The sequence below is a fragment of the Fusarium mangiferae genome (genome assembly GCF_900044065.1).
Source record: "Fusarium mangiferae strain MRC7560 genome assembly, contig: FMAN_scaffold007, whole genome shotgun sequence".
Lineage (NCBI taxonomy): Eukaryota > Fungi > Ascomycota > Sordariomycetes > Hypocreales > Nectriaceae > Fusarium > Fusarium mangiferae.
Window position 1 is genome coordinate 1903159 of NW_024573927.1, and position 24430 is coordinate 1927588.

The 24430-nt window shown below is 49.7% G+C and overlaps 11 protein-coding genes across 11 annotated transcripts; 4 read left to right on the plus strand and 7 right to left on the minus strand.

The window, feature by feature from the left end:
• Positions 1 to 75: 75 nt before the first annotated feature.
• Positions 76 to 1174, plus strand: FMAN_13820 (related to channel proteins; the record flags this gene model as incomplete). Its single annotated transcript, XM_041833336.1, has 3 exons — positions 76 to 359; positions 409 to 949; positions 1004 to 1174. 3 exons carry the CDS (start codon positions 76 to 78, stop codon positions 1172 to 1174), a joined length of 996 nt encoding a protein of 331 aa, XP_041683710.1.
• A 1789-nt stretch (positions 1175 to 2963) lies between these two features.
• On the plus strand, positions 2964 to 5065 carry FMAN_13821 (uncharacterized protein; the record flags this gene model as incomplete). The annotated part of the gene is made up of 2 exons (XM_041833337.1): positions 2964 to 4200; positions 4254 to 5065. 2 exons carry the CDS (start codon positions 2964 to 2966, stop codon positions 5063 to 5065), a joined length of 2049 nt encoding a protein of 682 aa, XP_041683711.1.
• An 817-nt stretch (positions 5066 to 5882) lies between these two features.
• Positions 5883 to 6075, minus strand: FMAN_13822 (uncharacterized protein; the record flags this gene model as incomplete). Its single annotated transcript, XM_041833338.1, has 2 exons — positions 5883 to 5917; positions 5970 to 6075. The coding sequence occupies 2 exons, from the start codon at positions 6073 to 6075 to the stop codon at positions 5883 to 5885; spliced, it is 141 nt and encodes a 46-aa protein (XP_041683712.1).
• Positions 6076 to 6428: 353 nt separating this feature from the next.
• On the minus strand, positions 6429 to 7585 carry FMAN_13823 (uncharacterized protein; the record flags this gene model as incomplete). Its single annotated transcript, XM_041833339.1, has 2 exons — positions 6429 to 7460; positions 7514 to 7585. 2 exons carry the CDS (start codon positions 7583 to 7585, stop codon positions 6429 to 6431), a joined length of 1104 nt encoding a protein of 367 aa, XP_041683713.1.
• Positions 7586 to 9837: 2252 nt separating this feature from the next.
• FMAN_13824 (uncharacterized protein) lies at positions 9838 to 11355 on the minus strand (the record flags this gene model as incomplete). The annotated part of the gene is made up of 4 exons (XM_041833340.1): positions 9838 to 10434; positions 10489 to 10575; positions 10630 to 10850; positions 10911 to 11355. The coding sequence occupies 4 exons, from the start codon at positions 11353 to 11355 to the stop codon at positions 9838 to 9840; spliced, it is 1350 nt and encodes a 449-aa protein (XP_041683714.1).
• A 1232-nt stretch (positions 11356 to 12587) lies between these two features.
• FMAN_13825 (uncharacterized protein) lies at positions 12588 to 13560 on the plus strand (the record flags this gene model as incomplete). The annotated part of the gene is made up of 3 exons (XM_041833342.1): positions 12588 to 12768; positions 12824 to 13156; positions 13217 to 13560. 3 exons carry the CDS (start codon positions 12588 to 12590, stop codon positions 13558 to 13560), a joined length of 858 nt encoding a protein of 285 aa, XP_041683715.1.
• Positions 13561 to 14715: 1155 nt separating this feature from the next.
• FMAN_13826 (uncharacterized protein) lies at positions 14716 to 16048 on the minus strand (the record flags this gene model as incomplete). The annotated part of the gene is made up of 4 exons (XM_041833343.1): positions 14716 to 15327; positions 15374 to 15559; positions 15613 to 15779; positions 15829 to 16048. The coding sequence occupies 4 exons, from the start codon at positions 16046 to 16048 to the stop codon at positions 14716 to 14718; spliced, it is 1185 nt and encodes a 394-aa protein (XP_041683716.1).
• A 331-nt stretch (positions 16049 to 16379) lies between these two features.
• Positions 16380 to 18434, minus strand: FMAN_13827 (uncharacterized protein; the record flags this gene model as incomplete). Its single annotated transcript, XM_041833344.1, has 1 exon — positions 16380 to 18434. One exon carries the CDS (start codon positions 18432 to 18434, stop codon positions 16380 to 16382), a length of 2055 nt encoding a protein of 684 aa, XP_041683717.1.
• Positions 18435 to 19014: 580 nt separating this feature from the next.
• FMAN_13828 (uncharacterized protein) lies at positions 19015 to 19707 on the minus strand (the record flags this gene model as incomplete). The annotated part of the gene is made up of 1 exon (XM_041833345.1): positions 19015 to 19707. One exon carries the CDS (start codon positions 19705 to 19707, stop codon positions 19015 to 19017), a length of 693 nt encoding a protein of 230 aa, XP_041683718.1.
• Positions 19708 to 21033: 1326 nt separating this feature from the next.
• On the plus strand, positions 21034 to 22464 carry FMAN_13829 (uncharacterized protein; the record flags this gene model as incomplete). The annotated part of the gene is made up of 1 exon (XM_041833346.1): positions 21034 to 22464. One exon carries the CDS (start codon positions 21034 to 21036, stop codon positions 22462 to 22464), a length of 1431 nt encoding a protein of 476 aa, XP_041683719.1.
• A 242-nt stretch (positions 22465 to 22706) lies between these two features.
• On the minus strand, positions 22707 to 24356 carry FMAN_13830 (uncharacterized protein; the record flags this gene model as incomplete). Its single annotated transcript, XM_041833347.1, has 2 exons — positions 22707 to 23624; positions 23691 to 24356. The coding sequence occupies 2 exons, from the start codon at positions 24354 to 24356 to the stop codon at positions 22707 to 22709; spliced, it is 1584 nt and encodes a 527-aa protein (XP_041683720.1).
• Positions 24357 to 24430: the final 74 nt, after the last annotated feature.

The window sequence follows — 24430 nt, forward strand, 5'->3', positions numbered from 1 at the left end:
TCCGCCAACCTTTCTCCTCTTTCTGTCTCAAAAGATCAAACTTCACAGGCTCACTCTAGGATGCCTATCCCTACCATGAACGACTCCATCTCTGAATCTTCTGTGCACAAATCTTCCATCCCCACTAAAGTCGAGATGAGCCAGAATGAAAAGTACAGTGAGGCTCCGAGTGAACCGCCCACTATCCCTCCCCCGCCTGAGCAGTATGCCTGGAGTCGAGCGAGGGAGTACTGCCAAGATGCCTTTTCAGAATTCTTTGGTACTTTCATTCTTCTCCTCTTTGGTGACGGCGTCGTTGCTCAGGTTGTTCTCAGTCGAGGAACAAAGGGAGATTACCAGAGCATCTCATGGGGATGGGGGTAAGTCGCTATTGCCGCGGCCAATTGAGCTCATACTGACATGAATCAGCCTCGGTGTCATGCTTGGAGTATACGTTGGCGGTAAATCAGGTGGTCACTTGAACCCAGCCGTGACTCTCGCCAACTGTATATTCAGAGGTCATCCGTGGAGAAAGTTCCCCGTGTATGCCGTTGCTCAAGTCCTCGGAGCCATGTGTGCTGCTGCCGTCGTGTATGGCAACTACAAGTCTGCCTTTGATGCTTATGAAGGCGGACCAGGAATTCGAACAGTGATTGGCGAGAATGCAACTGCCGGTGTATTCTGCACGTATCCCGCGGAATTCATGACACGCACTGGCATGTTCTTCTCTGAATTCATCGCCAGCACGATTCTGCAGTTTGTCATCTTCGCTATGGCTGATAGCGCTAACATTGGTGCTGGTCCTTTGATGCCGCTTGGCTTGTTCTTCCTGATCTTTGGAATTGGTGCTTGCTTCGGCTGGGAGACTGGTTATGCCATCAACCTCGCTCGTGATTTTGGTCCTCGTTTGGTTTCGTACATGATCGGATATGGAAGTGAGGTCTGGTCTGCTGGCGGGTACTACTTCTGGGTGAGTCCAATGCCAATAGTTTTCTTTTTAATATCAACTGACAGTGGAATCCAGATTCCCATGGTGGCACCCTTTATGGGATGTGCTTTCGGCGGCCTTCTGTATGATGTCTTTATCTATACAGGACCCAGTCCGATCAACACGCCAGGCATGGGTCTCCCACGTCTCTTGAGCCCTCGTCGCTCAACGTGGTCCAACACTTACAGTGCTTCCTCTCCCGTATAGTCGCACTCGATCCCTGGAAATCCGAGTGCTTTCGTGGCGAGGGCGAAAGGTGCGAGACCGTAGTGGCGCTAAAATGGCAAATTCTTCGTTCGAGAAGTACTAGCCTAGCATACGAGAATGGCGTTCGTGTTCTTTTTTTGCTCGTTGCTTGTTTGCGGCGGCGGTGTTGAGTGCTCGTTGATAGCGTAGATAATAAGCTCATGCTATGACTCAAAATTCTCAAATGATCGTGATCGGTGAACGACAATGACATGATGCAATCTTGGCTGTGTAAATCTGCAAGCTGTCAGTATCCTATGATAGCAAAAGCGATTGTCTTTGTTGGAGAAGAGGCGTTGGTGATGGATCGGTATCGCGTCAATTCCCAAGATTTGAGCCAGGTATCTTGGGGACGATGGTACAAGAAGCGTACACCTCGAATAGAGATGATAAAATTTTGTAATGATCATGAAAGTATGTATTGATGGGGGTCTTACCTTTGGATAGACTTTTCGTATCCTGACCAAAAGTCAAATCTCTGTGCAGTCCGCGGGGGCCGTCCTCGTTGTGTCGCTGGTGGTTTGAATGATGTACTCACCAATTGGATGGTTATCGCTGCTAACGGTCAGCCACCAACCCTAGACCTTCAGCACTCTCAACTTCTCGATCCATGTGTATCGGCACAACAGCACTGTGAACCTCGTAATGAACACAAAAATGCATCGTCAATTTCTAGCACTCATAAGTACAGAAGTTGCACACGAGCAAACGTATGCTTGCAATAGTGCTCAAGCTGGACATGTTGTCAGTTTGTATGTCTTTCAGCTCTCAAGCCATAACGACACAACATCCACCAGTCAAATCATAGTATGACTGTCTTTCGCCTTCTGATTAGTGGAACAATTTTGTCAGTCAAGCCGTACATAGAACAACACATACAGAGCAGACGTTAGGCAAATGAATAGGCATAGTTTATTTCCCGCATCGTTTTTAGCCAGAAAACTCATGACCTTCTTGAACCTTTTCACTCTCACCCCAAAGTCTAGAACCTCGGGCTTCCCCTCCCCGACAGTGGGGGCAGCACATGTAACTCTCCGCACATCGGCACGGTTCATTATTGTTCCAAGGCATGGCTAGTCCATTCTCGGTCACGTTCGAGCTTTAGCTTCGGTATCTTCACCCCGAGCTGCATAAGACCAGGGGTGATATCCTTCGTGTCGACGTCAGCTCCTCGGTGTTGCCAGCCCGACGTGCATTAATGGGCTTGAGGCTCAGGACCTCCCGGAATTCCTGTTTGAGCCATGCGACCCAGCCCGCGACGTCTATTGCACCGTTTTTTTGCATTCGCATCTCGCTTGCGGGTCAGATGCTTTGAGTAATTCGAGCGTTCTTGGAATCAAGCAGAGACAGATGATGCATTGCATAGCCTAATTCTGGGTCTGAACCCCCAAACTTGCCTTTTGCTTCGCTCGGACTTCTCATGTGCCAGTCCCTCGTAGAAACTTGTTAAAACCTAAGCAGTCCATGATATCAGAATCAACATTCGCAGACCCATTTCCAACTCCGCTAATTTATGGAAACTCTCATTCTCATTCTCCACGATCATCGCGCTCCGATTTACTTCTTATAAACCCCAAAGCTTTACTCGCTTTCTTTATTCTATCTGATCTTTATTCCCCAGACCCAGACTCTCCATCTTTTTCTCCAAACTCCCTCCCCCAAGCTTTTTCACACACAAAAACGCTTCCCGCGCAAACAGTCGCTCCCAGCGCAACAACACCCCCAAACACCACACACATACACACACAAAATGCAGCAAAGATTACGGTCGCTCAAGCGCCCTCTGCTCCTCGCAGCAGCAGCCACAACAACAGTCACCCTCGGCGGAGCATACTACGCCTCCCGCAGCAAGACACACATCGTCGACAAGCCCCTCGTCCCCCTCAAGCGCGATGACAAGAACCGCATCGTGCCCCCTACATTCAGCGCCACAAAGACCCGCGCATCACAACTCGCTGAACTTCGTCGCAGCGGCGAAGACACAGAATACGATCTCCTCATCATCGGAGGCGGCGCTACAGGAACCGGTATCGCTGTTGACGCCATCACCCGTGGCCTCAAAGTCGCCCTTGTAGAGCGCGATGACTTCTCTTCTGGCACAAGCTCAAAGAGCACAAAGCTCGTCCACGGTGGTGTGCGATATCTAGAAAAGGCTGTTTGGAACCTCGACTATGGCCAATTGCAGCTTGTCATGGAAGCTCTTCGTGAGCGCAAGACATTCCTCAACATTGCGCCTCACTTGTCCAGCTCATTGCCGATTCTACTACCCCTCCAGAAATGGTGGGAGGCGCCCTACTTCTGGGCTGGTACCAAGGCATACGATCTCCTCGCTGGGTCGCAGGGTCTTGAGAGCTCGTACTACATGAGCAAGAACAAGGCCTTCGAGGCATTCCCTCTGCTGCGACGAGAGAACATGGTTGGCGCGCTGGTGTACTACGATGGTCAGCACAATGACTCTCGAATGAACGTCGCTCTCGCTTTGACTGCTTCTCACTACGGCGCTACTGTTCTGAACCACGTTGAAGTAACCGGTCTTGAGAAGGATGCGGACGGCAAGATCATGGGCGCTCAAGTCCGCGATGTCCTCGCCTCCAAGAACGGTGATGCCGCTGCCGCTCAGCCTTTCAAGGTCCGCGCCAAGGGTGTCGTCAATGCAACCGGCCCCTTCACTGATGCCATCCACCAAATGGACGATCCCTCTCGCAAGCCCATTGTCGCTCCCGCTTCAGGTGTGCACATCATGCTTCCCAAGGAGATCTGCCCCAACGGTCTTGGTCTTCTCGACGCTGCTACCTCAGACGGTCGCGTCATCTTTGTTCTTCCCTGGCAGGGCTACACCCTCGCTGGTACCACCGACAACCCATGCGAAGTTGAGGCTGCGCCTGTTGCTCAACAGCAGGATGTTGACTTTATCCTCAAGGAAGTCAGCAAGCTTCTGACACCCGAGTCTGTTCTTTCACGCAAGGACGTCCTCGCTGCTTGGTCTGGTAAGTCGCATTATCTCAATTGACCTGACCCGAACACTTCTAACACTTCGTAGGCATTCGACCTCTCGTCAAGAACCCCAATGCCAAGAACACCGAGTCCCTCGTCCGAAGCCATCTCATCACCACCTCTCCCTCCGGCCTCCTCACCTGCGCTGGTGGCAAGTGGACCACCTACCGTGAAATGGCCGAGGATACCGTCAACGAGGCCATCAAGCTCTTCGATCTCAAGCCCCAGGCCGTGGCTCTTCCCGACATCAGCGGCGCCGGCGCTTCCGGCTTCACCACCCGCGGCGTCTGCTGCACGCGCAACGTTCCTCTCATCGGCGCCCACGGATACTCCACATCTCTCGCCTCTCAATTGATGGAGGTCTACAACATCGACGCTGACATCGCTGACCATCTCGCTCACAACTATGGTGACCGCGCTTGGACTCTTCTCTCCATCTCCCCCGCCCTCAACACCCGTCTCGTCTCGTCTCTTCCCTTCATCGAGGCTGAGGTCTCTCACGGTATCCGCTCCGAAGCCGCCTGCACCATCCCCGACATCATCGCCCGCCGCACCCGTCTCTCATTCCTGGACTCCCACAAGGCCCTTGAGGCTCTTCCCCGTGTTCTCGACATCGCCTCCACTGAGCTCCAATGGAGTGCTGCCCGCAAGGAGCAGGAGAAGGCTGATGCCATCAAGTTCCTCGCCTCTATGGGCCTTGAGCAGCAAACCGATGCGCCCGTGCAGGCCTCCCAGGAGGAGAAGATGCCCGCGCGCAGCATTGAGCATTCACCCCGACCTACCCGCGTTGGTGGTCTTGATGTCGACCTGAACGGTCTTGGTGGTACCGGCTCTTACAGCAAGTCGCGCGACGACTAGATGAGCATTTCATTTTTAGAGACAGCATGTAGCATATAGAGATTCCCGACATTGGTTGTGTTATACTTATACTAAAAGCATGGCGCTTAGATGCAGGATTGGGCTGGGACTGGACAAGGCGTCACGGATTTCCTTGGTTGATAAGTACCTATATATTTTAATGAACTTTTATGATCATCTTCCATCTCCATTCATCTCCCCAAGCTAAAAGCCTCTGGATTGTAGTCTGTTCATCCACGTGTTGACCACGTCTACTGTACACTCGAGTTACTTCCTCCATGTCCGCTGATCAATTGGAGATAATCCCCGCAATCAAACCCTGTTTAGAAATCCCCATTGGATCGTCGATGATTTCCTGTATCTCCATAAAATGAGGCTCCATTACATCAGGACCCATCTGGAGCCCCAGACTAAAGATGCATCGTGACCTGGAGATGAATGACGTAGCAGTTCCGTTTCTGCGTGCCTTGTACGTAAAATGCGTGATCCTACGAGCGACTGAGATCGCACAATGGCAGCAACTAGGAGAGACTGTACGCCGAATTGGAACGTCTTGACCATTTTGGCTGCTTAAGCCGTGACATACATGACATACATGACATCATTGAAATCATTTGGAATCGCCCAGATGACAGGGTTGAGCGTGAGCTTACGAGCATTTCAGACATCGGAGTGCTCTGTTTCCGCAACTCATAATCACTCTGCAAAACGCTCGTAATGCACGGTTCAAATGCTTCTGATGTATTGTTGGTATAATCTACATGGAACTGTATATCCAAGGCCTGATCATCGGTTTGTTTGTTCATCTCGACAGGTACTACTTCGGTGGCTCCAGGGTGTAGTCAACTCTTGCTGCTGATAGATTAGCTTATCGAAGGCCGCGAGGGAACTTGCCTCGACTCACCACCGCCGCCGGCGGGCTCAGGCTCGAAAAGTCCAGGCGTAGCGCCAACTAATAATGAACATGATGCCATGATGCAGATTGTGTTGTCAACCGTCCCAGTCTGCATCTGCGATCACGAGCATTGGCCAGAGTTTCCCGGTCCGGGATGCCAAATGGAGGCCCAAGCCTGTTTCGAGGGTCTTGCCGTCCATTAAGGACACGCGGCTTGTGCGTAGACTCACCACGAAGTCGCTGTTCCCGTTGTCGCACTGGGACATGGCTGACGGAGCCGACGCATCACCTATCCGCGCGAGGCAATTGTTCGGGAGTGCCGAAAGTCACACCATAGCGGCTAGCAATAGCTCTCGGGCTCAAGGACAAGGCCAAGAATGAAGCGTGTTGCTTTGTGGGTCGACGCCGCGAGGGAATCTTCAAGATGGTCTCAAGCTGACCTGTCACACAGGATGCTGATGCCTGGGCTCAATCCCCTGATAATCGGGTCGTGATATCCAACAGTACAGCGTCTTTTATCCTGGCCACAGACTCATCGCTAACTTGTCCTTCTTGAATGAAGGAAAGTTGATGATCTAATTGACTTATATCCTCACGTAGCTCTGCTAGTTCATTGCCGACGTTCTCTTCAAATTCTTGCGTATTCTTCTCGACCGTGGTCTCGAGGGCTCCGAAGCTGTGGTGGATATCTTGCTGTGACTTGTCAAAAGCTTCATATTGTTTTCGGAGCTTGGCTACGGTTTCCCGCAGTTCCTGATTCTCCTTCTCCAAGAACGCAATGCGCTTCCCGTCTGCATCTTTCGCTTGCTTGAGCATTTGCAACTCTGCCCAGATCAGAGCGATTTCTTCGGTGCGTTCGGTCGCAGTATCTTGTCGTGGACGCTTTCTGTCAGGCTTGGGGTCGATCGGAGGCGGCGGCGGCGGGGGTTCGGTTTCTTCATATGACGGCGGTGCAAGAGCTTCATCTATACCAAGCTGGACAATCTTTGCTCCAAGACCGGCATACATGCTAGCCAGTTGAAAGCGGCTGCTGCAGGACGTCTTGAAAAGACCCTGGCTGACAGCATCGCTGACGGACTGGAGCTTTGGGGATGCATTGCGCGCCTCGATGTAGATGGTGAAAACAGTTGCCCGAGAAAACTCGCGAATGGCATCGAGCACAACACCTGACCGTGCTCGACCTGCTGGACGTATTGGCTCGAGAGCAGGGATAGGGACGAGGATGTCAAGATGGCGGCTCAGCTGGAAGCGAAGGCAAAGAGCTGGGGACTTGAACTCTTGCTCAACCTCACTAGAGACGGTCGGGTTCTTCATGACATCGAGAGAGATAATGGAGGAAGCGCAGGCTCGAAGTGTGATATCGGATGTGCTGTCAATGCCTTTGAGCTTCAAGGGAATGTGTATGTCGAAGAGAGAACCTTTCGAATCGAACCAGGTCGTCAACGTGATAGAGCTGACTTTGGGATCGGGTTTAGCCAGAATCCGTGTCGCGCGATCTGACTGCAAATTTGTTACTGAGGATTCAATCGGGGTGAGGTGACTCTGAGCCTTACCTCGTTATCGGACTGCCACTCGATGACAGCACGGGTAGTGAAATGGACGTCAAGACATGGTGAAGTCGACATTCCTGCAACCAGTCAGTTTCACACGGTGATGGAACTTGCCTGCGTAAGCTCTGCCCCGGCCAAAACGCGCGCGACCAGAAGAGGGTGAGCTTCGCTGCACAGGCAATCTCTGAATCTCCAGCGCGCTGCGAGACCAGAGATCCCTTCTACAGACCCCGGTTGTTCCAGCAAAGGAGGCGCGAAACGCACTCGTTTGAAGGGTACAAGTCGGAATTTTATGGCGGTCTGTAGTGCGATTTACCGCCTCTTCTTGGACGCGACGAGTTGGCAGGGCGTAGTTGAAGAGAGTTGGATGATGGGAGAAGAAAACATTGCGACGCTGCTGGGTTGAACATGCGTGCGCGATGGAGCGAGCGTGAATGAACAGTTGATTGTGGATGTTGTCGGTGAATGGAAATGAAGTGGAGCTGTTCGCTATGGAGAAATAGTTTATCCGTTGAGCCGATGAACGTGGCGGGGTGGGTCTTGCGACCAACTCCTCAGGTCAATAAGACTGCTCATGCGGCAAATGCTTCGCAGATTCACTACTTGCGAGTGGAGGTCTCTGACCCTCATGGATCGGTGTAGGCAAGGTAAAAACACCCGCCGGTGAGCCTTGTGACGTTGGCAAAAAGTGCCCGGACTGAAGTGCGACTGTTAGATAGCATATTTGACAGCAGCTTCAGCGAACGGGCGAATGCCCTGTCAAACCTGAGTGTATTGAATACCGAGCATTTAAATATTTCAAACGTTTCTCTCTTTAGATCGCAGTTTACCCAGATGATAGCCCAAGTGAGAATTTATTCTGACAGCTATATGTGATATTGGTTTCGGTTTCGCTCTTGAACCTCGGAAGTCTCTCGATTCGAGCAAGCTCAGGTGGGAGTCGTCAACAAGGGCTGAGCGTCCGACACCTCAGAGCTTTGGCATGAAGATATTTGAATCGCCAAAATCAATCCGGTGCGAAAAGATGCATATTTTTGTCTTGAGTGGGCATGCACATGCCACTATGACATAAATTCTATAGACTGTTCGAACATATTCTAACTACAAACAAGACAGCCACTCTTTGTTATCACAGTCGTGGCGTAACTGCGAGGACCACAGATAGGCTTAGAGTCTCCAGTATCAATCGACTTGCGTCTGCTGCTATATCTCGAACCTCGATTGCGATCGCGATGCCGTTCTCTGTATCGGTCCCTGCCACTTTCCCGATCCTTATCCTTTTCTCTTTCTCTGTTGCGGTTGGGATCGCCTTGGTCCCTATCCCGATGTCCATCTTTGAGATCCTTGCTTGTCCCACCGGTCTTTGCCACTGCGGTCGTGGTCGCAGTCTCCATCCTGATGTCAATCTTTGCGATCCTTATGTTTGCGGTCTTTATTACTGCGGTTGCGGTAGCTAGACTTCTCAATATAAGGGGTAGTAACGAGACTTCCCGATAGGACTGGTGTTCTAACTCATCCTCTCAGATCTGAGATGGCGACAGAACGAAAATGGTATTAGTACCTGCCTTATTCCCAACGAGAAGCGTGTTTCCATCTGGTGGTCAGATAAGAGTAAAAGCGTTCCCACGTCATTTGTTGAAGCATGCTTTGGTCCTCACGCCCCAGAACTTGACCACGCCCAAACGTTGAGGAACAGACTCTGGCCACCGAGCAAACACTGTCCAGCACGGATACAGAGGACCAGGCAACCTTCCCAACTACTGAGACCACCTAGAAGATCGAAATGGCCGAGGAAATATCTCTCATACTGTTCTCAACTCTTCAACTGTATTACTATACCAAACCAGAGACTATCCAAGGCACAAGGCTACGGAGAAATGGGTTGTCCGGCGTACCAATCACTTGGCAGGGCAGGTTCTTTGGCTGGGGGTCAATACACTGGACATTTACCACTCACACTCGTGAACACAACGCTAAAATGCCCTGACTGATTTGCTACTGTTAATAGAACTTATTTCCATTGAACGCTTCTGGCGTGAATGGAGTCTTATTAGCTACCTGAGCCTAATCTCGGGTATCCGCCTTGCACAATCCGATCTGGCAAACAGGCCAGTGGTTGCTGCCCGAATTTCAGTAAATAAGAGAAAGTCCTAAGCCTTATATAAACTTAACAAAAGACACTAAACTTGGGATAACTTATGGATAACTTAAGGCAAAGTTACCTAAATATTTCAAGTATTTAGGATAACACTCTCAAAGTCTCTTATCAAAAGCTCATACAAATCTAACCCAACACTCGACACATTTCGCCACAGAAAATAACCGTCTCAGACCTGTTGCTCCTTCAGCCACTCCCCAAGACCATTCTTCCCCAACATCTGTTCTATTTCATCCCCACCCATTGCCACAAGCCGGTGCATCGCCACGAGGCTTCGACGCACATTCTGTTTCGCGTTAAGTACGCCACACAATTCCTCAATCTTGCTGTTCAATGGGTCCACATTGGCCTGTGCGATCTGGATCTTGGTTTTGACATCATTTAGACGCTTTTCCTTGGCGCGCAGTGCACTCTCGGCGTCTCTTCTCTCTTTCTGTGCAGGGGTGTTTTCTTTGAAGTGCTGGAAATTCTCTTCGGTGAGAATTCTTGGGTTATCGCTGCTTATACGGCGCAATTCTTCGACGACCTGAGCATCGGCTTCGCAGAGTGCTCTTGCGTGCTGGACCACTTGTGAAGCCTCGGTGGCTTCTTTCGTGGCCTTTTCGAGCGCCTCGGCGCTGTTGCGGACGGTTTCGAGATAGCCTAAACGGCGCCGGGACGAGTTGCTGATATTAGCTTCTGTGCGGGTAATATCTTCTTCCACTTTGACGATCTCGCGCTTGAGATGGTCGGCATAGGCAAGTTGGACGTCATTCGGTGAATGGCTCTGTACGATTCGGTTAGATTTGTTATGTGTGTGTCGCTTATAATAGTAACTTACAGGTGTATCAAGAGGGCGGTTTTCCCCAGCGGCATTTCGCTGTGGAGTCGAGTGTCGAGATGGCTCGCCGATGCCGCTAGTAGGTCCCTAATTTAACTCATTAGATCCTGTGACCAAGATTATGGAGTGTCGGGCTCCTACCATGAGTTTAGATAGCTCCTGGATGTTCTCGGGTGAAAAGTTGAAGAAGACCATCAGCCTTCGCTTGGCTGGAGGCTCTGCTGACTCGAGCTCAACCTTTTCCTGGGTTTCCTCATTTCCTCCATCTCCATCGGAGTCACCTTCAGAACCGTCAACATTGTGAAGTTGGAAATGGTGACGGTCGCTGTAGTTGATTGGACGCTTTCGAGCGGTTCGAATTGCTAGCCTTGTTAGCCTAATGTCATTCTTCTGTAAAAGAAGGAATAAAAAAAGGGACTTACGCGCGGATCTTGTAGCTGCTCGAACAGCCCGGGCCTGCCTTCTGTGCCGGGTGACGTTTTGAGGCTCGTTGAGGATGGAGCCGTCAGAGTCGGCATCGGAATCGGGATCGTCAACGAGCTCACGCTTCTCCGCCAACCACTTGGTTGCTTTTGCGACGAGCATCATGTTCAACTGGTATCGGTACTGCACCATCGGGTGACTCGCAGAGTTGTCATGCAAGTAGTCGATAAGTTCCTTCAGTGACACATTGTCAGTCTTAGGAAGGTCAACACTCAGAAGTCTCGTGAAGACCGAGACGAGATTCTGGCCCCATTTTCGGGGGCTGAAGTCGATGACCTCCCAGGGCCATTTCCCGATTTCTTCGTAAAAGATAGCAAAAAGCTCGTTGGTGCGTTCGGGGTGTTTGTTCTGAGGGGCAGGCACAGGTGGCGCTTCGATAGACATTGTGGTGATCGCTTATGACAGGAAAGGGGATCGGGAGTCTTGAGAATAAAAAGGAAGAACAGAAAACAGCGTTATAAGGTAAGAAAGGTACCTAGGTAGGACGCGTCGAGGCTGCGAGGCTGTGGGAGTGAGATGCAAGAGCAAGGGTAGGAGGAACCCTGGTAGCTCGGTACCTAAGGCAGCATGGACTTAGGATGAATAGTCTAAGGATTCTATAAATTTAAGAAATTAAAAAGAAAATAAATAAAATCTTTATTTAAGTTAATATATATTTATAAATAATTTATTAATCTTATAAATTTCTCAAATAATTATATAAAACTATATTATTATCAGTTACTATAGACTTATTTAAGTTACACCTAGTAAGTTACCATCACCTCAGTAACTACCTAGGTACTAACAGCTGCATGCAGATGACCCCGGGCACAGGCAGCCTGTGCTCCTGCCCAGTTGTGCCATTTCACCCACTCTAAGTTCCCAGGAATCGTCTAAATGCATCGTATCAGTCAGTCTTCAAAGCGTTTTCCTGAGATTTTTAGATGCTCTGACACAGATATACTCACTTGTCTCGCTGCCTTTTGTAGTGATTATGATCACTCCTCGGCCCAGACGCAAAAAGCAGCCATCTCATATCATGCTGATACCCGTCCTAGGCCCATCAAACGCCTCAATATGAAACACCACGTAATTCATTGAAGCCTGAGCGAGGCATGCCAATCTAATGAGATGTTGGCCCGCGACCGTTCTGCTTTTCTTAAAGCAATGAGGCTGGTAGTAGGAGTGATTACCGGCCATTTCTGATAAACAGCAACGTGCTCGTCTTGTGGGCAGCAAGAATTACAACCACATGCAGAAGGTGCCTGCCTCTCGACAGGTATCATCTCTTACGTCCAGGTAGCTACCGATGATGTTTATATGGTAATGCGGTTAGAATGATCAAAAGCACTGGCTAAACTACGATAAAAATAAGGATAATTACCGGTATTTGGTTTGCAGATCTACTAAACTCATCCGAAACTTTCCTAAGATCATAAAAGTATACTCGTCACTTTCCTTGCTTTCGGATTCATGCCTGGCCTAAGCTTGTGATCTCTCACCTGACACAGAGCACTAATTAGCCTTCATGAGCTCTTATTGGCGGGCGTTGCACTGAATTAGGTCCCTGGAGCCGCAGAGTACCCGAAACGCTAAGAGGAGCCAACGTCCTTGACCACTTCAACAACCATGCCATGGCGACAAACTCTGAAACTGCTGACAGTTGGAGTCAATCAATAACTCTGACGCTTATATCGACATCACAGGTTACTTACGATGATCTGGATCTCGACGTATCCTGCACGATTCAGGTGTCTCGCGCAATAGCCTCAGTGGGGGACGATGTGTGGCTGATCCGTTGTCCATACGAGATAGGTGAGCAGTGCAGTAGTTCTTTGTCAACGGTGAAACTGAAAGTCAAAATGTTCAGATATAATGCTCTCATTGGTACCGAGTGCGCCGATCAAGCTCTATCGTGTAACCCTTCGCGCTCTACAGGAAGAAGTGCCAACTGAGGGTCCAGATCCTTGGGCAGATGCGATCATCGATAGAGGAAGTGACAGGGGTTCCAGCCCAATGAGTGAGATCGGAGAGCTAATCAGCGGTGATACACAATCTTTTCCGATATGGACAGGGTCGGTATCGGACGCTTCGGATCGAACAACTCTATTGAACAGTTCCTGGTCGCAGATATGGACAACACTTCATGACAACGCACCCGAAGGCGCTAACTTAGATGTCTGTGGTTCCAGGGATATCAAGGGTAAAATCACGAGAAACTATATGAGGATATCTAAATACTGACGCACTGGCGATACCCTAGGTAGAGATGATAGCTACAGGCTCCCTCACACCCAAGCCCTCAATGTGTCGCCTATCAAGATCGAAACCCGAACCAACAGCGAAATCCTTGATATTAATTTCGAGATCGAAGATACCGAGGATGGAACAGAGGCCTTTGAGCCACGAATCACGGCCACACTGCAGATTGACAACGATGGAGAGGGACTTCAAACTGGCGACCCGACAGGAGCTCGTCAAATCAACTTCGAATTAGTTTTATGGGCAATGCCAGACAGATTCATTTCACTAGGCGGCACTGATCCAGTGAAGATGGTGAGAACATTCAAGGTCTTATGTCCTCCTCAGGCCGGTACTACAGTGTGACAGCACAGAGCTAAGCCGGAGGATCGACGTCGTTACGAATAACTCAGCCAAAAGTTCTTTTCATGCGTGGAATGTGGAATGTTCCATTATCATACATGAGGAATATTCTGTGGACTTCTTTGGCGAATGGATCTCATTTGGAAGACTGGAGCGGCCTTCGTTAGCAATGGAAGCACCTCGTGTGGTTCTTTACCCTTCCTTGGCCACATCGCCGAGTCTCTTGTGCACTGTTACTTCAATCCTCATTCTTAGATCGCAAGGAAACATTATATGCGCACTACAGGCCCCGCTCTCCAATCGAATCGAACTCAGGACCACCGGCAGGTTTGCCCGACATCAACTTGATAGTATCACTGACGAGGCCTTGGCTCTTTTCGCCCATCGGCTCATCAGCTCAAAGACTTACCAAAGAAGGGAAAACACCTGAAACCCAGCATTATGGCTCAGCGAGTGTGGGAGTCGTTACTTTCGTGACCTGCTACTTCTTAGTGGTTCAACATTCGCCACACAACGAGAATATCACGATCGCCATGTCCTGTAACTCATATATCTAGAGTTGTAGTGATGCAGGATGACAGGAGGCTCAATAGCACCAACTAAGAAGTAGTAGAATTCTGAAATTAGGATGTGAAGTAAAAGTGTATCAAATAATTCAAGCCTTTTTCAGGAGCGATGGGTGTCTCAAAACGCGCCATCGCCTTCACTCCAGCTCCTCTTCTCAACTTCAATCTCCTTCGCATAACCTCCGAAAGGATGGAATACTTCGAACAAAGCCCTAGTCCAGCGTTCATCCCACCTGAATCCCTCGAATTGCGCTTTTGTACAGTCCCAGTACTCTGGATAAAACCCACTGTTTTCCCAGTCAACGGTCCCCGAGACCGCCCAACCCCTTGTCCCATCTAGCCTTGTGACTTTATCCACAAGGATGTTTCGCAGATTTAAGTCAGCATGGGTAAATACAATTTGATGACCTCTTCGAGCAGGATCATCTGGATGGCGAAGATATTGACTGAAAGAAGCTTCGTCTTCGAAGGGGCCGATGGGATTGCCGTCTCGAATTCTTGGGTCGCTGCATGCTTCGCCCAGAGTATTGCATATGTGGCTTTTGGGACCGACTGGAGGGATTTCTCGGATTTGGGAAATGAAGCTTTTCATTTAGTCGACGAACTCGTGGCAGTCTTGGTCGGAGAGCATATCCATTGCTCTGGAGAGTGGCTCACCACGAAGACCGGTCATCAAGAGATACGTGTCCCGCGAGTCTGCTACCAGATCCAGAACCCGAGGAACTGGAACAGACGTATACTTGTGAACAAGTCCGAGCGCATTGTATTCATTGAAAGCCCCTTCGTTTGTGGCCTTCAGGTAAAGACCGAAAGGCAGACGGCTAACTGCCAAGGAACTTGTACTTCCATAAAGATGGTGTCCGATCCTTCGCAATACTTTGTATGTCGATAATCGAATGAAATGGGGGGTGACAAGCCAAGCTGTCAAGATGATTGTGCGGCATATCTGGAATACAGCTGATACGAAACCTGGTCTGGAAGCCGAAGGTTGTATCCCCGCCTGAGCTATTGCTGTTTCGTTATCCGTGATTTGTTTCTTGACCTCAAGCCATCGCATGCTCGAGGCCAAGCGGGCCTGGGTCCCGATGAAACGTGCGTCGACCTTGCGTATTCCCGAGCGTGAGTGGTCTCCGAGAAGTGGATATTGGCCATCGACATCAATCGCTGGTTCTACGGTCCCAATTAGACACCAAGCAACCCTGTACTGAGATGTGTTAATAAAGGAGAGCCAGACTAATGATATGACTTACTTCGATCATTGATGGGTGTAGCCGATGCAATTTCACCACCCCATTTCTGTAAGCTTCGGCAGCTGACCTGCGCACAAGCCAGTGGGCATCGATGGGATCTACCCGCGTCAATCGTTCTGTATAAGCTTTCCACCAATCTAGGTAAGGGGGACCAAAGAAGGCTCGAAGCATTTCGTGGATCCTCGGCTAGTCAACGTGTCAGCCATGGCCAAGCTTGGTAGGAAGATCATCCCATGTACCTCGGCTTCAAGCCAGCGGGATGGCGCGAGAATAACGGGCATCACTACCAAGGGGTCCTTCAAGCTCCCTGGCTTGCCTGTGATGCAGCAGCGGTTTCCATCTCTCCTTATAACTTGCGCTTGGGCTCTGCTGTCGGGGGCAGGTGGTGTAGTCCCATATTTTGTAACTAGAATGGTCAGAGCCAGGGTATTAGATTGATATCCAGGCAAACTCACTTGACTCTACGATAAAAGTCCAATCTGAAATAAGGGCAAGAAGATCAGCCTTGCGCTGTCGACCCGGACGACAGTGACTGAGGACATGAGTGGCGGCGGAAGCAGGGTTCAACACATTCGCAATAAAGGAACGTAGAAATTTCCCCAAAGGATGTGGTAGGCATTCGCTCTGAATGACAGAGAAAGCCTCCTGACATTTTGGATCGGCGGTGCAATTCATGATCAATGAAGGGTTGCTCAACGTTACACACTCGGTAGATGCGGGGGAGATTCTTTTGAACAGCACATGTTTGTTGCTCGTAGTAAGTCGTTATCTGTAACTGGAAATCTATGGTTACCGTGCAGAATATACTGGCTTATTACAGCACTGAATGATAATTGGTGAATGGGCAACGATTGCTTGAGTAAGGTAAGGCAGGAGTTTGGTCATTGTTGGTTTGTCTTGAGATGAGAGACCGATGCCTAACGAGGTCACGTGAAATATCACGATTGTTAAGCAAGAATTCGCCAACACCTCAATCTGGGCGTTTACAACAAGCACTGAAATACTTCTATTCAACCTGTTTCCACATCCTCTCCAGAGCACCAACCCTTGCCACAGCCGCCGGACCCGTCGCAGCAGCCCCGACCTGCTGCATCGAGTGATCCGCCATCGCCGCCTGCAACAGCTGCTCATTCTGATATCCATGCCCGACCGTCGAGTTTCCCACCGTATGATCATAATAAAAGTTAGTTGCGTTCAGATTTCCTGCCGCGCTAAACGTCACAGCTGCGAGACCAAGTGTTTGAGCCTGGCTGAGAGCGTGTTTGGCAGCTGCCAGCATGCGGTTCATTTCGGGGACTGTCCGGAGGTAGATCTCGCGACGTTGTCGGGCGAAAGACAAAAATGATGCTAGGTCTTGGGTCTTGCAAGCGTTCTTGTATAGCTGCCGCATTCGAGGGGAGTAGAGATCACAAAGTCGGGACTCAGCGACTTGGCTTCCCTTCATGGTGAAGTGTTTTTCTAGTTTCGTACCTTTGGCCACGACGATGTAACATTCTTGACAGATATGGGCATTATCCCATCCCCACCATCGACGATTTTTTGCTGACTCGAGGTCGATCTTGGGACACGTTGGTGCGGTACTCAGATCCACTGCCAATTCGCTGAGTGGTCGCCAATCGTTGATGTAAGCTGCCTCGGCGAACCTCTGCAAGAAGAGGACTCCGCGCGGATATCCTGGCAGGTTGAATGAACAGAGACGGGCCTCAGATGGTCCAACAGACTGTTTGACTTTGAAGAAGTGAGTCATGTTCATGCTAGCTATAGTGCCAGCCATACACGTCGCGCAAACATCGAGTTCCGGAGGATCACTCGGAAGCGTATACCAGCAAATTCCACTTGCGCCCTGAGGATTACAAGGCGGGTGCTGCGAGAGGCTTTGAAGAGTGCTCCAGAATCTGGGGTAATTGCCCTTATCAACCGCTCGAATGATCGGGATGAGCATGTTGGCCTGTGCCATATCGCACGATGCCTGTTGTGAAGGCCCAAGACGAGCTGTGCGAAAGGACTGACGTTCAGTAGACTCGTGGAAGTAATCCCAGTAGCAGGCTTCGCAGACCGAGAAGTTCGATGGGGCCCGTGAGGACATAAACCAAGTCCTCTCTGGACCTGCGATAGGCTGCGCTTTGGGACACGGCGGAAGTTGCAGTCTTTTATAGAACCCCGTGGTGAATGCTGTCCAGTTGTTGTTAGGAGAATAGAGCTTGAGCATTCGGCGGATGTACCAAAGATTATGATCACAACTTGCCGCACCCTGAGGCTTATGTGTACTGAACCTATTGCAGAACGAGGTATGCTTGAAATAATCTTCATAGCATGGCTTGCAAATTGCCATCTCTGGTCGATCTGGCGGGTAATACCACTCTTGACCCTCGACTGATTTATCCTCTGGACAACGACCCAGGGCAGGCCTCATGGCCATGAAGCTCATCATATTATCGAGGCTCATTGATGAGAGAGCAGCAGGCCAAAGATAGTCTTTGACGCGGGGTGTTCCAAACAGACACTGTCGTTCTAATCTGTCATCGTGCCATACTGGTATAAATGTGTCTCGAAACGGTGAGTTGAGAATGCGGTCTGCGTAGCAACGACTGCAAATGACAAAGTCTGGGCAGGAACTGTGGATGAACCAGTAGGTCGGTAGTGTGAATGGCATGTCGATACATTCAGTTACTGGCTGGATTCCTAATGGCATAGGAGTGCTGGGACCGCTGTTGGAGACAGCCTGGCTGGGTGAAGGTTCGGCATGCTGAGGTACAGGAGCGCTTCTGCTCGTTGGTAGCCCTTGGGAAGGCTGTTGAGCTTGATAAGGATATTGTTGTTGCTGATGATACTGCTGCTGCTGTGGCGACTGCGGCGGCGGAGGAGAGTAAGTCTGGTAGTACTGCTGCTGCTGCTGAGGTTGATATGGCGCCGGATATCCGGGAGAGTTGCGATACTGCTGAGTCTGTTGGCCCTGCTGCGGTTGTGGGTACCCAGCAGGCTGTTGCTGTTGCTGCAAATCCCTCCCAGCTTGCCTCACTGCTTTCTCCGCATCGGACAGAAACTTAGTTAGTCGACCCATCTTATCACACAGATTTCAGCAATATTAGACGAGAAAATCTCCCAATGAGTCAAATATTTCAGCTAAGCACTTATACTTGGACGGTACTGCCCCACTGATACCGTGCCGTGCCGACATTGCCGGTCAGTATGCCTCGTTTTCCCAGTTAGGCTGGACTAACTCAATTAGATTGACAGGTAGGAGAATTGAAGCTCATTGGACTCGGAGCAATTACAAACCCGGCATGGGACATGCTGACCTCGTTTGTGTTACGCCCTGCTGCTGCGTGATTTATTCCTGTTGAAGTTAACATGACTCGCCGATGGAGCAGAAACGGACTACTCGACTGTCTTCGCAATCATGAACTTAATTAAGCTTCGAATTGACTGTAATCTAGTGTTAAAACATGTGTATTTTACCTGAGTTTTGGGCGCATTATTTTATATATACAAATGAAGTAATTTCCATCAACAACGATACAACACAAGTAAGTTACAACATCTCATACAGCAGCTCAACAAGTACACTCTCCTGATTCCCAACTTCAATGACACATTTGTATCCTGGTTTGAACTTCTGTCTAGGGTCAAGGCCATTTAAACTAAATGACGCCCGGGATGAAGCGCGCGGTGACCCGACTCCAAGCGACCCATTTCTCTCCAAATGTCTCCTTCAACATTTTCTCCTCATCCTTCACTCTCATCGTAAGTCTTCGCAGAATTCCAAACACGAGAATCAAGCAAAGGATCGGGCCCCAGCCGCTAATTGTCGATCGAAAGCTATGAGGAATCCAGCAACCGAATGCGCCGTCCCAGCGCAAGAATAGGGCGAGGTTGACGACCAAGACAACAATTTGTCCCGTGTAGCCAGGATGCTGTATATATCGATAGATACCATCCGTCATCAAAGTCTCAGGTGGTCCAAGTTGGAAAGTGAAGTTCTTTCCGAGTTGAGCAAAAGCCGTTAGCCGAAGTGGTCCGCCGATGAGAATGATCATCGAGAGACAAGCCAGTGTGTATGAATTCCAGATGAACAGCTTCGAGTTTATGTTCTCCGGATGAGGACATACGAGGCTGGAATTACCGTAGCCTATAGCGATGAGGGCGTGGAAAACACCAACGCTGATAGCAAGAATTCGTCGGATTCGTGCTGCTGTTGGGCTGGCATATGTCCCGAGACTGTCTTGCTTCCAGCCGTCGCGTGGAACCTCGTTGGGCGGCTTGAAGCAGGACACGGTGATGAGGCTGGACAGTAGAACCGCCCCTGCGAAAGAGAGTTTGTAGAATGTTGTCATCATTTGGCGATTACCGACATGAATATTTAGTTGAAGATAAAACTCTATGAGATTACAGGCTTGAGATCACTGGTGGTTCTTGAAAGCTGCTGGCTTTTTAAATGGTCTCAGCATCGGCGGTCGGCGGGTATAACCCCCGACATGGGTCCAAAGGGCGTGTGACGCCCTACCGCGCAATATTTCCTTGCTTGATATTTCCTCATTCCTATTACTGTTGTCGGCAAACTTGCAACCGATTGACCGTCTTGTCTTGAAGGTCGTATGATTATGCTGTCCATATGATTAATAATCCAGGCAACTAGCACCACGATTCAGCTTCGGAGCTTTACATAATGCTGATCTCGAAACCAACGGCTAGACGATTAACTTGGCAGGAGAAAAAAGGAGCAATAGTTGTGTGTTTGCGTTTCCAAAGATCTTCTGCGAGAATTTGTACGGATCGGGAATTGCTGGTTATGTAGCTGCCTACCTGCATTGGAAGACGAAGTTCTAGCACAACTTCAGCGTACCTCAACCTCAATGACAACCTATGCAAGACACCTAAAGAGCCTCAGGAAGGCGCTTCAGAGCCAACCGACTACATGCCCTTTGCAGTTTCTTGAGGTGAAGCTTGGTGCGATAGTGCATTGGATCCTCGACATCTATCAATCCTCACATTGGCCGATGTGCAGGTGGCTCGTATCTCTTCATATCTTTGACTCAAGACCAGTGAAACAAGATTGATTGCCAAAATGTAAAATGAAGCGATTCAGTTACGTTCAATGTCATGCTAGCCAACTTACTAGCGATAAGGTCGCACTGGAGGCTCTAAACTAGCCGGATACCTCAGGCATCCTACCCCACCCTTTCTGTCCTCCGTGTCTCTGAGTCCGTTCAGCTGCGAAATCGCATTTAATCCTGGCTGCAGTGATTAAAGACGCATCATTGGCTGTGCCACTCATAATGAACTCTCCATACCGACCAACTTATACCAAATCCCGCCACGGATGTTCAAAGTGTAAAGAAAAGAGAGTATGTATAGCACAATTGATTCCGAGTCGAGCCTAACCTTTATACCAGGTAAAATGCGATCAAAGGAGGCCAGGGTGCAAACGATGCGAGGATGCAGGTTCCTCATGCCCTGGCTACACCTTGAGCTTGCGGTGGTCTGCTAAGAACCAACTTCAACAGAAATCCGTCAGCTCTGGCCAAAGGCCTCGGACCCGAAGAGGCAATCAATCTAGCTCATGTTCAACTAGCCATATGAATGAGGGAGGAGCCATTGAAATCACGACGCCAACATTGGATCCCTTGTTATTATTCCCTCATCTTGGAGATACCAACCCAATGCCATTCCCTGCACTGAATGCCTCCGACATTCTCGGGCTAGGAGAAGATCCTTCAGTTTCACAGTGGCCTTTTCCAAATTTAGATCCCTCAGCGACCCTCACTATACCAGATGATACGGCCTTTGCAGATAGCTCACCGAGTTTGGATAAGACTGGGCAGTGGAACAATCCGGCAGCGGAGACGGATCATTCCATTGATATGAGCTGGTTACGCGATGAAGGTCAACAACCTCGCAGTGATCTAAATACAACACCTCCGCTTGCAGGATCTTACAACACCGGAGCTCCTAATCACCACTCATCACTAACAATACCACAACAACTGAGCAATCTTCCAACAGCTCTTTCTGACTTCTTTATACCAGAAGTCATACCACTTTACTGCGCATGGGATAGTCAGTCGAACCTGATGCGAGTAGTAGCAGAGAACTCGTGGCAGTCGTCAAAGGTCCTATATCACACTATGCAAAGCATGTCAGCCGCTTGTCTAACAAGTGTCTTTCCTGAACTATCCACCACTGCGATTCAAGAACGTTTGATAGCCCTTCGATGCTTGGACGAGGACGACCCAAACACTGCAGAGTATGTTGAAGCGAGATTACTGGCGACAGTTCTCCTATGCCATACTGCAAGCTGGCATGATCCCGGGAATCTAGCTAAAGAGAGATACCATTTGACTCAAAGGCGAGTTCTGGAGTGGAGTTCGACTTGCGGAACACAGTCTAAGCCCATGGTCAAGTTCTTCCAGACTGCGGTTGACTACTGGGGGATGCTTCTGTCCTTCTTTGCTGATGTTTCGGGCAACTCTGATTGTGATACTCTGATGGGGCCCTCAGAACCATGCAACCAACCTGTGCTGCACCCTTTTGTCGGAATGGCGGGAGAGACAGTCAAGACACTCACTGACGTTGGAAATCTCGTCTCCCAATACCGTTCTCGAACGTCTTCTATCAGATTCATCACAGAAGATGACATGAACTTCTTCAAGAGCAAAATACGAGAGGCTCGATGCTTAGAAAAAAGACTGCTTGCATACACACCTGCCGACACGTCCAAAATCCAGGATACAGGCGACCCAAGAACAAGGCTAGCTCACCTGGCCAAGATTGACGAAGCATACCGATGTGTTGGTCTACTACAAATCTACCGCGTGTTTTCTGACCTTCTGGCTGAACGATACAACCCCTGGGATGCAAATCACATTTATTCAGCGAGACCGCCGTCCAAGGTCCTAAGTAAAGCTGAAAAGGACTACTGGTTGACGAGTCTAGCGCTTTACACCCTTGGGCTTCTTCGAGATATACCATTCGAATCGAGAAGCCGGTGCATCCAGCCTTTGATTCTGGTCGCTATCTCGAGCGAATTTCGTCGCATGCCACAGGATGTCACATCGCTAGGCGCAGCGGATGAAGAGTCACGGTATATGTGACAGAGTATTATTGAGCTTGCTCAAGCGCGGAACTTTGTGAAGAGTCGATTATCAGCATATGCTGATGTCCTGCCCTTGAGAAAGGTGAGCAACATACTTGAGCTGGTGACGAGTATTTGGAGTGCTCTGGACGAGGGGGAATCTGATGTTTACTGGTTGGATATTTGCACTCGGAAGCAGCTCAACACACTCATTGGGTAGATTCTCGGGATTCACTCTATATGTATATTACATTCTGTCTTCTACCAATCGCCAGTCTTTGCTATCGACACCCACTTGGCTACAGATCTCTCCACCGTGATGTCTCGCTCAAGTCTCTGTTCTGTAAGAAGAAACGCTTTTGGCAACCAATCAGGAACCCCCTTGCCAGTAATCATACTGGCAACTGCTTCCCCAGTCATCCAAGCCTTGTCCATCCCGTACCCACTGTACCCCCCAGCAATCCACTCGCCATCACCGTCTCTTCCAGAGACACTCTTCGGTAGTTTTCCTCCTAATGGAAGTCCATCCGATGTATGACCCTGCAGTCCAGTCCAGACTCCCTTCAACTCCGGTCGCTCATCTTCTGGCCATCCCTTGATAAAGTACTTGGGCAGGAACTTCAGCAGAGCTTCGATCGAGTGACCCGGCACAGCAGTGTCGTCAGACGTGAGAACATCAAAGACATTAGAGTAATCAGTGCCGACCCATATATCGCCAGTTGTGGCATGCTGCTGGAGATAGTACAGGCCCCCATCAAACCGCTCTGACACGGGATCAAGAGAGGATTTAGTCAGGTGGCTCCATGATCGACTGTTGCCCAAGTTTTCTAGATGAGGACCAGCCTTTTGTACAGACATTGTCCCTCTATAAGGATAGAGTCTTCCTATTAATGAACGCAACAAGTGGGCAGCGTTCGCGTTCGTGCAGTGAATCACCTGCTTCGCACGAATGTTACCCCGTGGAGTCTCAATGACGTATGGGTAGTCAGACATAGAAGAGTCGTTAGTTGTCGTGTCAGGTGTGTATTTTATCTCTGTTGCGGGAGTGTTTGTCTCGATCGAAAGGCGGTCGTGGTGTTGGACGAGAAGACGTTCGAAAATGCCAGTTATGAGGCGGTACGGCCAGACGGCGCCGGCAGGATGGTCGATGACGCCATGGCCATTTCTGACATTGAACTCCTTAACAAGAAATGTCAGTACTCACAATAGAACGCGAAAAGAATCCCCAAAAGTCAAAAGTCATACCTTTGCTACGCCATCTTGCTCAGTAACACGATGGATGGTTTGATGACTTGGAATCGCCTCCCGGAAGGAGCCCAGAGACTCCTTCGAAGCCTTCCAAGTCTCCCCATCCCCAGCAACCATGACTTTATGTACATGTCGAATCTCACTGGACTCCCGGAGCTCAGGATCCAGTTCGTCGAGCATGTCCATGATCCGTCGAATATTCATGAAGCTGAAGCGACACATTTCCTTGGATGTTTCTTCGCCATGTCTCTTGCACATAGACTTGTAGAGATGTCCTACTGGAGAGACGAGTTGGCCCCCATCACGGCCTGTTGCGCCGCTGGTAAGAGTCCGCGCCTCGAGCACAACGATGCGGCTTGGAGAGTCCAGACTATCATTTTCGAGGAGGGCCTTGGTAACGCTGCATCCAGTGATGCCAGAACCAATGACAACAATGTCAGCGTATTGCGGAAGGGTTGGAGACTGTATGCTTGATACAGTAGGGTGGGCAGGTTCTTGCCAGAGCGAGATGGAGGGATTAGGTCTCGGCAACAATGGGTCTGATAGAAGGGCAGCTCGTAGCTTTCTCATGAACTCTTCAGGTAAGTCATAATTTGAATCGGGATGCTGTAACGAGCGGGCAATAGCTAGAAGCCGATCTGTGGCTTTGCATGAATCATTCATCGTTGATAGGACTTGTTTGACAGGTTGTAGTGATGGCCGAGATAGCAGTGACAGAATGCTATTCTCACAGATAT